The sequence below is a fragment of the Rhea pennata genome, chromosome 22 (genome assembly GCF_028389875.1).
Source record: "Rhea pennata isolate bPtePen1 chromosome 22, bPtePen1.pri, whole genome shotgun sequence".
Lineage (NCBI taxonomy): Eukaryota > Metazoa > Chordata > Aves > Rheiformes > Rheidae > Rhea > Rhea pennata.
Genome location: NC_084684.1, coordinates 9,157,334 through 9,171,858, shown reverse-complemented (window position 1 = coordinate 9,171,858; position 14,525 = coordinate 9,157,334). Strand labels below are relative to the sequence as shown.

Below are 14,525 nucleotides of genomic sequence, written 5' to 3'. Positions count from 1 at the left end.
CTAAGTAGTTTCCAACATAAAATGAACATTCCCAAAAGAAAATAAGCCAGAAGGCAACTTTGGCTGTGTATCTGCAATGATTCTTTCAATCTACCCTTTGCATCCCCTTTCAGCTTTTACATAGCCCATCTAAGACTGATACGTTGGTTTGGACATGTCCATCGGCACAATATCTGAACATTAACCATGTGTACAAACGTATGCTTAAAAAAAAGAAGAATGTTAACTTTGATTTTTACTTGAGAGTGATTTAATAATTTTCAAACTGAATAAACTAAACTAGTGTTTTTCTGAAAGAACTGGCTGCAAGACAGATGCTAGATGGTTGTCCCAGACTACACTAGCAATATGATAGCTCTAGTTCAGAACTGAGGCTATGTTTTGCTTTATAGAATAATCAGTGAAGAGCACCTAAACAGTTCAATTCTTCAACTGACTTACGTTCGAACTTTGTGTCGGCCAATGATGAACACTACTTTTCTGCTCCAAGGATTCACAAAACTGGACCAGCTGGTATCCAGTATGACATAATCTCCATTTTGAGTACAAAATCTAATAGGTGAATGTTCAAAAGGGGGCTGACCAGCAAACTTCAGGACTGAACAAAAAAAAAAAAAAAAAAAAAAAAACCCACAGAGACAAGGTTTAGTTTACATTATGACACAGCAGCGCAAGCACAAAAACTAATGACCGGGGTTCTTTAAAACTTTGGTTTAGAATTTGCTTTGATCTCAAACCTCTTGCTTTACTTCATTTAGTTTTGTCTAGGCTGCAGATCAGTCACATGGCAAGCCATATCAGAATGGAAAAATATTTAAAAACAGTAGAATTTTGTAGTAATTTGTCTGTACTTACTTTTCCGGTGAACAGCAATCATCAAATGACGATCTTCTGGGTGCAAATACATCAGTATGGATGTTCCGATTAAATCTTGAGGTAAGTAACCCAAAAGAGGCACTGCTCTGAAAACCAAATACATCACTGATTACAATATAGTCGTGAACATCCTCAGCCCTTTGCTTGGCAGTGAAGTCCACAGATACGATCTATGATGGCATGCTCTAAGGCTACAGAACATTTTCTAATTCATTCGCCAGTGCAATGTAAACATACAAATACCAGTGACAACAAACATTCCTAAGCCAGGAGATTTAATAGGTTTTTCAGAGTCACAAGTGTGTTTACTGCATATGAAAAAGAAGAAATGGGATCGTGAAGAAAGAGGTCACAGGCAAAATGTCAGTTAGAAATCTGATGTGGTTGCTGCCAAATGTGTTGAAAAAAACACCACTGTGGTTTTTCAGGAGATAGCTTTAGCCTGGCCAAATTCATCTGATGCAGCTCAGTACTGCTGTATCTCTGCGCTGTGATCCCCAGAGCTTTGTATTATGTTTCCTTCCACTATTCTGATTATCACAGTCCTTATTACCTCATATAATGGAAGCTGACTGTAGTTTAGTTTACATTTTTTGTTAACAAAGGAGATTATCTCCTTGGAATTCTAGCTTTTTTTTCCAATTAGCCAACTAACACAAAGAATTACTGAAAATTAGTAACAATGTTCTTAAATTAACTATTGCAAACTGCATAGTTCATCTGCTTTACTTGTGTCTGCAGCTAAATCACCAAAGATCTTTCTACTACCTCTTCACACACAGCTCACAGTACCTAAGACTCAAATCTCACCTGTCATCTATCTCAAGAAAAACACATCCTGGGGTGTGAGTGGTGGTGAAGATTCTTTTTTCCATAGGAATTCGAGGAGCTAGTCAAAAAAAGATGTAATTACTGAAACAAAATATGCATTATTAAGACAGAAAATCCAATTGTTACTTTGTTCATGATGCTCTATTATGGGCTCCTGAACTTTTTGAATTGTTCGCTGCTTTCTGACTAGTAACACACAAAAAACATTATAAGCTACAAGGTGATACAGATTTCTCCAACTTACCTTCTCCTCTGCCCCCACCCTCACGAAACAAATTGTGGGAAAGGGTCAAATGTTTTCAGACCCAGGAAAGAAGACACATTTATACTATATACATGCATGTGTGGACATGCATATACAAACTAGCACTTACATGGGTGAGAATACCCAAGCACAAATTCTCATCAGAGCAGCTAACTTTCACACACTGTTTTTTTTCCTATTGGCTTTTTTCTTATTGGACGTTCCTGACTTGCCTTCATATCCAGAGTGAATTTTCTCAGCCAAAGCTAAACAGCAGGATTCTGCATCCATGTGGGCAGAAGTGCACACATGGACCAAGTACGGGGTGATTCGGAAGGGGTAACAACGCATTTCTTGTTCTTGATCTTTACCAGGCCTGAGGAAAAGTAAAAAGGATTAACGCACCAGTGCCAAGACTCCAATGCTTTACACCAATGCTGAAAGCCCAGCGCATAGAACATATGCAAAAAAAAAATCATGCAGAATGCACAGAACCAGATGATCAGAAAGAAACTCCTGAGGCCCTAAATACAATCCCCTGCAATCACAGATCAACACAGCACAATAGACTGATCTCACCCCCTTAAAACCAAGCAGGTGTTTTGCCTCCAATAGTCATAGTGAAAGGCTGTTCTAGAATGTCGTTGCTCTAGTAGTTGAAAAACCTTCTAAATCTCAGACTAAAGGTATTCAGTGATTTTGTGCTCTTCTTCAAGTCAAATAATTCTTTTCCTGTCTGGTGTTCTCTCTGTACGATGTCCAGGCAAGAACTCTGCATCTCTCAGGTTTTGTTTCACTGACCTAAATAAGCAAGACTTTTCTACCCTCAGTTCACAAATAGTTGTCATTCTTTGATTGTCCAGCTCCTATACGGGTTTGTCTTCCTAGAACATGAGTGAGCAGTAATTGCACACAGCATTCTAGATGAGATCTTAACTAGGGCTTTGTAATCACCGCATCAACATTTCCCTGTTTCTACTGCAAGTGCTTCTTCAGCTGGTATAGCTTAGGACTGCAGTATCTTACTCAAGTCTGACAAAGATTTGAGATACCTTTTGGACAGTATCACATTCTCAAGTTACTTTCTTATCCTACACTTAGTTTAGTAAAATGTTTCTAGAGAGAAGTTAGTGTTGTAACAACCACTTTTGACAGCTCCTCTCTTTGGGGAAAAATAAAACAAACGGAATTTGACACACTACAAAGAGGATAAATCACACACGTACACACAAAAAAATTACAGGTACGTCCAGTGTGTGCCTGTGTGCCCCTTCATTTTTATTCATGAAGCCTGCATAATCTAAAGGATCTGTCAGATAAAGATAGATGTTGTATGAAAATCTGAAGAAATGCAAACTATTGCAGAATGTTTATGTATCCTACAAACACAGTCCTCCCAGCTTAAAACACCTAAGTTTGCCCTGTTATATTTATTCCAAGTGCATTCATATAATTCAAGAGACTGAAAGGTGATTTTAGAGCTCAGGTTTTTGAAACAAGCAAATATATCAATGATCTATTAAAGATGGAGGATGTACTATATCTGCTCAGAAGCAAATAGTTCTTACTGGAATCAAAAAACCATCTCAATCTGGACCAGAACGGCACTGGAGACTACAAGCCTATCTGTTTATCTTTTTCTTCTTTTAGCATTAAAATTAGCTAAGCACAAAGCAATACACTGCATCCATCTCATCCCTGAGGTCTTGCATTGGGAATTCAGTGATTGAGTTCCTGTTACTACCTCCGTCACAAACTCCTGAGCCGACTTACGGAAAACACTCTTTGCCTCCATTCTCAAATTTTAAAAAGAAGCACAATACTTTTTCAAAAAGTCATTCCTCTCCTGCACAACGGTACTGAAAGAAGTTGCGAGGTCCACAAGAAAAGTGCATGAACAGTTTTCCTTCTGTCCCCAGGCAAGTTTAACCACCACTACTGGAGAGATATGTGAACTGAATGACCACTGTGAAAGGATAGGTTGTATGTTCTACTGGATGCCTATATTAAACACAGTAAGCCAATTTTGTAGTGGAGTTTCACAAGCTCATATTGGCCAGCTTTAACAATGCAACACTGTCTCTGCCCAATACTGTTCCCTGTGCCCAGCCCTCAGGAACGTAAGACTGTAATAGTGTACTTGCCTGATCCTGCAGAAAAAGGATTTCACCTGGGCATATTCATACAGAGAAGCTAACAGGAAGAATATACATTGAAATTATCAGTTAATACTCTAGAAAAAGTCAAAACTACCAGAAGTATTTTTTTAAAAAATATTTTAAACTTTGCATTCTCCAGGCTTTCTGAACAAGCCTGAATTCTCACCCCCGATCAATATTAGATATTGAACCATCTGTTCAACAGTCTGCTCCCACATCTAATATTTCTCTTTCTTCCCCAGCCCATTCACTCTCGGAGAAATTGCTGACCTGGAACTAAATTCAGAAGAAATATATGATATTTAAAATGCCTAGTGCATCACCATAGAACAGGAAAGGCTAAAGTTCCTGTGCTTATGAGTTATGTGCCAAAAACTATATACAGTCAAGAGCTGAGGGGAGAGAAAGTTCAGTAACAGTTCACAGCAAGAAGATAACAACAGCTCCACAAGGGTGTCAGTGCTGTGCTGGGTAGGCATAGGACTGTCTTCCAAAGTTTTGGAATGCCTGGCATGTTAGTGCTAGCAGCCTCTGATGTCCTGCATCATTCTGTAGCAACAAATTTTGACTTCTTAGCCCTGATATTGTAACAGTAACCACTGCTAGGTGGACCAAAGACATAGCTCTGGCATGCGAGCTACACTTGGATTGCTCACAAGTAACATGGCTCAAAAGCCATTATTTAGTCACATCTGATATAGTGACAGTATAGATTGTTTTTTTTAATAGCTAGACATGAGAATTCAATATCATTTCAGTATCTTTACTGAAGGCTCATCTTTATATAGGCTAGCCTTTAAGCTCAATTTTCTACTTACTGCCTTCTGGCTCCTTTCTAAGTAAACAACTGACCAGCTTAAAACTTATGTTCAAGGAGCTATGTTCACAGAAGGCTGCAAGTGGACCACAAATTATACAGGGCACCTGAGCAACTGTATAACTAGATTAAACCATTTTAACCTGATAATTAGCTCCTTAGGCACTTTTTTTTTTTTTTTTTTTTTAACCCACCAGTAACAGTTAAACTGCTAGGAGACCATATGCGTAGCTGCTCTAGTTTTCAACTGAAAAAGGAACAAGTGTGGCCTATATATATTGCTAATATAAGCATTTCAAATGAATAACCATTCTATCCTCATTTTGCAAAGACAGAAAGACACAGAAAACAATTAGGATCATTGCCAAGTCCCACCTGTTTGATTTTCTGTATTCCAAAGCGGCAAGTGGGACTGATCAGTGTGTGTGTAGAACACACTAACATCCTGAGGGACAAGCAGCTCTACAAACCGGGACGAATCCAACAATTTTTTCTTACAGTTTAGAATGGATGCTGCCTGATCAGAAATATGCACTATTCGCCCAGAAAGCAAGGAAAATACAGCCACAAAGGTGTCCTGGAAAACAGACATTGTTAAAGGCAATTCTCTCCCAAAAGATAGTAGCAATATTGAAAAGACTAAAAAACACCCCCCCCCCACTCCCAAACAACAGCAAAGGTTCAGAAATGTTCTTAAGGTAGTGTCCCATTAAAACTGTGTGAGAGTTATTACACTCTCCAGTGCTGCAGCATGGAGACTAATAGCCTACAAAACCTACTAAGACTATGACATCAAAACTGAAGCAGATGCCAAAGATGCATGCCTTTTTCAGAATGACTGGTTATAATTCCATAAAGATTTCTCCTCAAATTTCAGAAGTACTCATCACAACTCCACACACAAAAACATTCTGACAACTTCTCAAAGAGGAGTATTTACAGTTTTTCTAATTTGGTATCTGATACTATTTAATCTCAGGAAACGCTGTTTCTTTCAAACAGAGCCAGAAAGCATGATGCATACTGCAAATCAACAACAACAAAAAAAAATTTAATCCAGGAGTGCAAATAGAAACTAAAGACAAGTCCCTTACATCTGTGCATTTGAACAGCTTTGAAAACACACTACTCAGCCTGTCTCAGGAGATTACTGTAAAAGAACTCTAAGATTCTCAGAAAGATAACTTGCTTTTGACAAAAGAGTAAGAAATATAATTATTCCTTCACTTTTATTCCTGTTGAGTATCCTGATCCAGCATACATAAGCCATGGCATTGATCTACCTCTGCTAATAGAAAGATCTGTTTGTCTAAAACATAAAGGTTTTTAAATTTTACAACACTATTTTCACGAAGACATGTAAGGCAATTAAATATAGAGTGAAACAATAGGTAGTGAACTCCTTGACTGAATTTCTTACAGTGTTTTTTGGAGTGTGTTCAGATGCAACTGCCACAAGCTCATCTATGCTGTATGTGATCACATCTGTCTGAAACACTCTTCGGTCATTTGCAGCTTGGAAAAATTCACTGTTTGCTAATTGAAAAACAGAAAAACAAAACAAACACAATAAAATCAGTACAGAGACAATTTTGAAAATAGTCTCACAGGTCTCATACTTTTGTCATCCTTTTGGAGAGGTCCAAGGCGAGATGGAGAAGGGCTGCATAGTGAGAAAGGAAAAACAAATACTGGTTATACCAATGGAGTGATCTACTTATGTTACAGGAAACGAGCTGGAGGAAGTGGAAAGGACAGAATGTGATGACAAATGAACAATTAAGCTACTTAGTTAACCATGTGGAAAACAGCAGCATAAGATACAGACTATCCAACAAGTTTTGATTCTGGGACAGGGATGCATTTTTTTTCAACATACAAAGAAAGTTACTAGTAAGCACCTGTTAGGGATTGGACTCTGAGAAAAAGAGTAGTAGCAGCTAGGCATTTGAATAGAAAAAGATGATGTGATGTTAACACCCCCCCCCCAATTTCAAACAAAATTTTTACAGGATAATTTCAGTGTTTCCCTTTGTTTTAATGCTATTTGTTGCCAGACATGTCTGTTTAGACCAAGCTGCTGTATAGTTTCTATACTTCCAGATTTTTTCCTTCACATACCTTGGACCTGTTGGACACACTGCAAGGCATAGTTGAGAGCACTGATAGTACTGGGCTTGCTGGAACTCCTTTTTTCTTCAGGCAAACACCTTTTCATTTCTTGGATCATCATCATCATCATATCTCTGTGTGACTGGCTCCAATTCAGCTGTTCACTGTACAAAACCAGAGAGGTTAACTTTACTGGGGACTCCTAGTATAGTAGTTATTTTTCTGATGACTTATTAAAATTACTCACTAAACTACCACTTTATGGGCTTGGCTTCAAGTTCACAAAATCTCTGGAAGAGTTCTAATGCTTACACACTATATTTTTTCTTGTACATTTCTCATTTCTGTGCTGTTTAATCTCTTTCCCTCTACCTTCTTCCTTTCCAACTCCAACATGATATGAATGGAAAAGGTATATGATAACCAGTCTGCTTGCTAAGATACTGTGAAATTTAAGTCTAACAGCACTGAACCTCTTCATTCCCACTTATTAATGAATAATGACAAAAATTCCAAGGTTCACCTCAGCAATACAAGCAACTAAAAATAAGCCCATATTTAATTTAGACCTTTTAAATCTTACTGGTATACATACACAAAGAATCAGAACCTATGCAAGTCCTTCTAGCCTCGAAGTCAGCATCTGATGATAAGCACTTTGTGGAAATGCGAAGTTCTCAAAACACACCCAAGGCATAGATTTCATCCCTCCTGTGATTTAGGAGTCTTCATTACATTTGCAACAGACCCTTCACCAACAGCTGCAATGTTAATTAACAAGTAAAATTTCCCTCTCTTTATTTTTGCTCATCTCACTGGCTAAAACATAAGCAGCAAATATCCTCAAAATGCTGACCAGTTCTAATCCTACAGATAACATGAACACAGTTACCTCAGCTTTTGTCCATTTGCTATTCTTTATTTAGTATCATAATCTTGCCACATAAGTCACTAAATAGGTTGAAGTATAATGTTTGAAATTTTACTTGCCAGTTCAACATCACATGAATAATTACTTTTGAACTGCTTTATTTATTTATCTAGAAGTGCTACATTGAATTTTTGAATACTCTGGAACAGTATTATTAAAGTTATTTTTGCCATACTGTTAAATACAGTCTTCAGATTAAGTATATTTAGAAGCCACAAAAGGGCCAATGACGCATCTGGATCAGCCAATTTAAGAATTAGACAAACAGCTTATGAGGCATCATGTAGCAAAAAACTAATCTATATCTGAGATCATTACAAGTATTATAATTTGGGATTCAGGTAAGCTTCCTCAGTCTACTCAAAGAAGTGAGCCCTGTGAAGAACTCTTTGGACAATAGGCACAATAGGTCCTGGTGAAGCAACAGAGGACAGTCAGCTCTGTACACTACTGAGAGTTACCTGTTAACTTTGCTTTGCCTCCTGAAACTTCCAGCTGACCTGCCATTTGGCTCATGACTGCAGAAATCAGTTCCACTGGATCTTGGTCCGTTAAACTGTTTCCTACTTGAGTTTGTTCCCATACATATACTGCAACACGTCTTTGCATCTTCCTGATGTCCATCCTTCTGCTTCCCTAAATCAGCACGGTTAAAGGCCTCCTTTTGTTCATTTTCAGTGCCGGCAGGAGCAGCTGCTGCCCAGTTCACACTGTGTTCTGTGCCGCTGCCTTGAAGTTTGTACAGGTTCATTTCTGGTCAGTAAAATCTGACAATACATGGACACTGAACACCATAGCCTGGCTCAGCAACAAGTTCAGACGCTTTTATTTTCTGCACAGGAGGAGGATCTCATGCATCTTCTACAGGAAAAGCAAATTCTCACCACTACAAGAAAATACAGGTACACAGCTGGCAAGGAAACTCATCCCTCCCTGTTCAAATGACTATTCATTTCAGGTTTGTCCAGATTGTGCGTTTTGCTTGCTTACTCTCCAATAACCTTTCCCCATCTCTTTGCCGTCAGTCGACCCCTTTAGCCCACTCAGGGCGCGTGGAACTGGACGTCCGCGAGGATTCGGCCAGAAGCCCGCGGCGGCAGTCTGGGCAGCTCCGGGGGGAGGCCCGCGCCGGCCGGATCAGGCCGGACCGGGCCGGCCAAGGACCGCCCGCCCCCCTCCCCAACCCCCCACGCCGCAGCCCTGCGGCGCCCGCGCCTCCCCCGCCGCGGCGGCGCCTACCTGCTCCGGCCGAGGCGGGCCGCACCGGTCATGGAGCGGGCCGCCCGCAGGCCCCGCCGCTCCCCAGGCCGCGACGAGGCGGAGCGCGGCCCCCGACCCCCGCCCGCCCGTTACGTAAGCGCCGCCGCACGCGGCCGCACCGCTGCCACACGCGCGGCCGCGTGAGGCGCCCGCCCCGCCCAGAGACGAGGGAGGCGCAGGGAGAGTCAGAGCCGCTTTATTGGAGGCGGCGGCGGCACCGCCCCGCCCGTCACGCGCCGCCGCACGCGGCCCCCGCGCGCGCCCAGCCCGCCGCCACGTGCGGCCGCCGCCCCCCGCCGGGAGCGGCGCGCTGGGACCTGGCGCGCTCCCCGGTCAGACGAGGGGCACAGAGCAGCCAGGCGCCACGCAGAGTGAAGAGCCTGGGCACCTCCAGCCGTGACCCAGCCTGCCGCAGCAGCGAAGCAGAGGATAAGGTGCTCCTGTGCCTTCGGGAAGCTAGTGACGGGCATCAGCACGGAGTCAGCCAACAGGTTCCCCCACAGCTTGAAATCACCATGTTTAATTGAGGCGAGGCAGGCTGGAGGCACGGATGGGATTCCTGCTCCCTCTCTAGGTGTGTGAAACAACCCCCCTCTCCCCCAAAATGGGGCTGAGGGAGGGCAGACAGGTGAAGAGGATCAAATATAAATCTGAAAGCACTCTAGGAAGTCTATAATTAGCTATAGTGTTAAGTCTGGAAACTCTGGAACCAAATCCTCTTCATCAGCTCCATGCTCCAGTTGATCAAGGCACTGTGCAAGTTGCGGGCTGTGCTTGTTAGTGTTTCTATTAGGAGTGTCTTAAGGCAACCAGGTAAAGTTAATATTTCAGTAATCAAAATAATTTTGCTTTCAACAGCAGTTGAGGCCTGAAAATACAGCAGGTTTGAAGTAGAGAGGCTGAAGACAGACATCTTCAGTTGATCTGAGTTTCTTCCTGTAACTCATAAAGATGTACTCCAGACTACAAAAAAGAAAAAGTTGGAAGAGGGACACATCTCCTTCAGCCCTCCACCATAACAATCCTGTATTTTAAGAATTTAAGATACTAGGGACAGTTAGAGAGGGATTGAAGAGCTGCCAATGATGTTTTTCCTGGCTTAACTTTTCCTTTGTGCTTGCATCAGTATTTCTCACCTAAGATCACAACTGTTGCTAATTATTAGTGTTTGTTACTGTATTACAGCACCAACTGAAACTTTATCCATCCAAGAAATATTTAAGGGCTACATTAGAAATGAAAACGAAGAGGGCAAGTTGTACACTCCCTGGCTTGCTAGTCCAACTCAATATTAGTACTGTTTCACCCAAGAGCAGTGCAGTCTATTTTTTGACAAAAGCCTACATATTATAGCAGTGCAGTCAGACCTACTCTGTTGAAGGAGATTGATCTGAGCAAGATTAAGAAAATTGACAAGTGGAAACAGTTCTCAGACAAAGGAGGCATACGGTATTTCTTTGTACTTCTGCAATAGTCAGCTATAAGAAGTTGTTCATGGTTTGTAAGTCCTTGGGAATCTGTTTCACCTCTCTCCCAATCTATATTGCACAGTTCAAGTGTTCAAGATTCACCTGTTAGAGCTCCCTCAGCAGTTTACCCACTCACTGCAGTCAACTAAAAAATAGTTTAAGCAGTTGCTGCTATTTCAAGTTAATGTTATATATACCTTCCATCAGAGTACACTAGCTTTACTAAACAGTCAGTGAATTAATATCTCATCCACTGCAACTCTTAAGAGAAATCCCCATTTCAGTGAAACTTACCAATAATGATGATGATGATGATGATAATGACAGCTATCAATATTGCCCACATCTGTGGAAGAAAAGCCACAACAAACTTAGAGGACTACACAGCAGCATTAACAAGCTTTCAGGGTACTGGGGGAAGGGGAAAAGGCAGTCATTGCAAGGTACTCTTGCAGTGTGCACTAGATTAACATAGTGAACAGAATTTGTGCAGCAAGCAATCTTCATTGACCATTACCACTCAGAAATGGTAAGCTGTGCACACTGACAATCAAAGTAGACCAACAAGCTCTCTTCCATGATGCCTCTGTGCAGAGCCAGTCTAAGGTGACTGTATGAGCAGGAATAAAAAGAAACCTATTGAACACCTTTTGTACTCCTATCCTATACCACATTTTCCACTTTGTTGATCACCAAAGAAGGTTCCAAGGAAGTGTAGAAGACTAAATAAGCTCCTTCTGCTTTCTAATAATTCCTTGCAGGTTAGCTCAACCTTTTCATCTTTTCCCACCTGTTCCCCACAGCCTCAGATTACTGTAATGTTTCCCTATGGCCACTTCTATCTTAGACCCAGTTTTGTGTTAAGCAGCAGGGCTGGTAATCCAGATTTTGGTCACTTCATGTAAGCACTATGGTATATGTTGTAAAACCAGGTAGTATAACTTAACATTGGCTATAGTCACTTTTACTTCTGCCTTTTGAGATACTGTTAACTGTAATACTGAATATTGTAAGTATTCAGGCCATGGTTACCTTACAGTTCTTCCACCAATACTTTCTTTTCAGCTTGGCTGCACTGGTCTCAAACTGGGAAGCTCCTGCTTGCAGGGCATCAGCACGGTCATCCAACTCTGACAGCTTCTGATCTCGTTCCAATACCTTGTCCACGTTCACCCTCATGATGTCAACCACCTACATCAGTTTAACACTTACAGTAAGTATATCAACTGTATCACTATTGCAGAAATTACTTGCAGGTAACAGATCCCCAATATATGATACTTTTAATGGTCTCCTCTAAGGAATATGAGCAATTGCCTTTTAGGAGATCCAATCATGAGCTTAAGTGAAAATGTGAAATCCACATGCCACTGGAAGTTCCTAATACCTACTTTCAAATGTTAGTATTGCAGACAAGTTCTCTTAAGTTGTGCTGGCATTTGCTGAAACCTGGAAAATAGTTTATGACTGACTTCTGAAGGAGTTATTTTTGACATTCAACTCATTAAGTGCTATCTGTTCAAGCAGATAAAGTTGCTCTAAACCAAAAATGGCTTTTGGATTCCCCAGAAATTTGGGAATGTGTTATTTGAAGATGATCAGCCTTCTTTGCCACTGCGGAAAGTTTTTTCCTCTGTAAGAACAAAGAGTACTATTTTAACTAACACTCAGTCCTCAGACAGTTTGCTAACCTTTGGACACTGATAACTTCTCCCTATTCCAACACAACAGCAGAATAGAGTTTTTGCCTCCCATTCCCCCTCCCCCTTTTTTTTCCCAACCTTTCCAAAATGCAAAGTGACACAAGTTTAATAAAGAAAGCTGAATAGTACTAGGCTTCCCTTTCATATAAGGGAACAGTAACTGCGGTGGCCAAAGCTTATCTATTTTGCTTGTCAGGTTTTCTGAAAGAGATGGAATTATTACACTGCTATCAAACTAGACTTTTACCTCATCTACTTGGTGTTGTGTTTGTTGAAGACGACGATTACTGCCAGCAGCAACATTTGAGCTTCCAGGGCCACTTGCTGACCTGAGTAAGGAAAGTTATCATTATTCTGTATCATTTTATAAACACACATACATTTATATATATATATAGAGAGAGAGAGAGAGAAAATAAGCTTAAAGTTTAGAAATTATCTGCCATTCCTGAAAACAGGGAACTTGAATCGTTGGAAGAAATATCAGGCAATTTCCTTTCCCATGGGAAAAATCAGGTTTTAACAGCTGACCTTAGGTGTAAATCAAGCTATGGTCCAGAACTCTTGCCAATGAATTAATTGCTTGAAGTGCTAAAAGACAACAGCAGCTAATAATGTAACTTTGTAATAAGGCATATAGCAACTCCTAAAATGGCTCATAGGGCTCAAACATTCAAGAGTCTGGGTTCAGGGCTGTTCTTTCTTCAGAAAGAATGCAAATACTAAGTTTCAAGACTCAGTAGTTTTCAAGAAATTAAATACTGAAGCTTAATGGTTATTCTAACTCTGTTCTTCCAGTAGTTACTTGTTTCTTTTGAAACAGTTGGCATGGTGCCAGAGAAAGCGCAATGAGCAAAAAAAGCATTCAGCATGCAGCTATTTACTTCTGGTCAGCTTTTAATTCCTAAAGTCAGGCAGCTTAGCTCCTTTTACTATCTGCAACATTTTGCATCTTTGTAACTGAACCAAGAGCTCTGTATGCTTTTCCCATGCCCTCCTCATGGCTTTAATGACTTTTCATTGCCTTTCTCTAGGATCTTTTCCTAGAATCTAGGATTCAGTATTATCCATACTCAATTTGCTTTTCTATAGTTTCATCAGTTCTGCCTCAGACATGGTGCACCTTGATATACCAAGAAATGGAGCTGAGTATTGGCTGTTTATACATTTAGCTTAAATTTACATTTACAGGGAACAAATGTGTATACCTGAAGGAGGAGCAAACCAGGAAGTCCACAGCAACTGATACAAGCAGTTCACATACATGACAACATAAGAAGTCCTCCTACACCTTGACGTTTAGGTCACCCTTTTACACTCTTTCATTGCTAACCCAGGACTAGACAGTCTTGGAAATGCAGCTCCATCCCGAGAACAGAGGTTTCACACATAACGCAACAGGATTCAGCAAGAGGCTCTCTCTATCCTGTAGCTATCAGCATAGTTTAGCTTTAAGCAGACGTGTGGAACCGAGAGCAGACCGGCTAGACCACCCCCTGGACAGCAGGCGCCGGCTCAGCCCACTGCTCCCGGCCGCCGGAGCCCCCTCGCAGCTCGAGGCGCAGCCGCTTCCACAAGCCCCTCGCACCGCCCCCAGCCGCCGCGCATCGGGCCTGCTCCGGCCGCCGCCCGCCTGGGCGCGGTCCTCCCAGCGCCACGCCGCGCCCCGCGGTGGCTCCCCCGGCCGCCGCCGCCGCCCGCCCCACCCGCAGCCCGCACTCACATGCTGCTGCCGCCGGCGTGGAGCTGCTGCTGCTCCCCAAAACCGTCCGACCCAGGCTGGCAGGAAGTGCGCGCAGCCCCACGGCGCTCGGGATGTGACGAGCCGGGGCGGGGCCTTGGTCAGGCCACGCCCCCGACCGGGGCGCAGGCGGCGAGCGCGAGCCGCGGCCGTTGGGAGGCGCGCGCAGTGGCCGTTGGGGATTTCACGTTGCGGCGGTTGGCGTGCGCGCGCAGCGGCCGCTGGGTGGCGCCGCGGCAGTTGCGGATTTTGCGGGGCGGCCGTTGGGGCGGGGGGGAGGCGGCTACCGCGGCCGTTGAGGATTTCGCGCCGCAGCCGTTGGCGTGCGCGCGCAGCGGCCGTTGGGGAAGTGGCTGGGATGGAATGGGAGCTCGAGAACAGT

At 42.5% G+C, this 14,525-nt stretch overlaps 2 protein-coding genes across 14 annotated transcripts in view; both read right to left on the bottom strand.

Annotated features, from left to right (window-relative positions):
• The window catches only part of PER3 (period circadian regulator 3), a 47,011-nt gene extending 37,717 nt beyond the window's left edge, over positions 1 to 9,294 (bottom strand). For 11 of the 13 annotated variants that reach the window (XR_009960529.1, XR_009960530.1, XR_009960528.1 and 8 more), the window contains exons 1-9: positions 8,432 to 9,128; positions 7,049 to 7,203; positions 6,348 to 6,463; positions 5,303 to 5,504; positions 4,096 to 4,144; positions 2,185 to 2,327; positions 1,687 to 1,765; positions 856 to 962; positions 442 to 598 (exon numbers count right to left, since the gene is read on the bottom strand). Coding sequence is in view for 6 of the 13 variants with exons in the window: in XM_062593113.1 (XP_062449097.1) it covers positions 442 to 598; positions 856 to 962; positions 1,687 to 1,765; positions 2,185 to 2,327; positions 4,096 to 4,144; positions 5,303 to 5,504; positions 6,348 to 6,463; positions 7,049 to 7,203; positions 8,432 to 8,721 (1,298 nt within the window). In the remaining 7 variants the exon portion in view is untranslated. Of the gene's footprint in view, positions 1 to 441; positions 599 to 855; positions 963 to 1,686; positions 1,766 to 2,184; positions 2,328 to 4,095; positions 4,145 to 5,302; positions 5,505 to 6,347; positions 6,464 to 7,048; positions 7,204 to 8,431; positions 9,129 to 9,209 lie in introns of those variants that run through there. The other 2 variants (XM_062593111.1, XM_062593110.1) reach the window with 2 other exon arrangements.
• A 436-nt stretch (positions 9,295 to 9,730) lies between these two features.
• VAMP3 (vesicle associated membrane protein 3) lies at positions 9,731 to 14,233 on the bottom strand. The gene is made up of 5 exons (XM_062593337.1): positions 14,126 to 14,233; positions 12,650 to 12,731; positions 11,732 to 11,890; positions 10,994 to 11,045; positions 9,731 to 10,193 (listed from the first exon to the last, which is right to left on the bottom strand). Coding segments are annotated over exons 1-5 (315 nt in total). The 5' UTR covers positions 14,128 to 14,233; the 3' UTR covers positions 9,731 to 10,173.
• Between the last annotated feature and the right edge of the window lie 292 nt (positions 14,234 to 14,525).

Bases quoted from the DNA above. Each gene is read 5' to 3' on its own strand.
- VAMP3 (XM_062593337.1), bottom strand. The intron at 11,891-12,649 runs GTAAAAGTCTAG...AAACTGATGTAG, and splicing joins CACAACACCAAGTAGATGAG to GTGGTTGACATCATGAGGGT. The intron at 11,046-11,731 runs GTAACCATGGCC...TTTCTTCCACAG, and splicing joins ATTGGTGGAAGAACTGTAAG to ATGTGGGCAATATTGATAGC.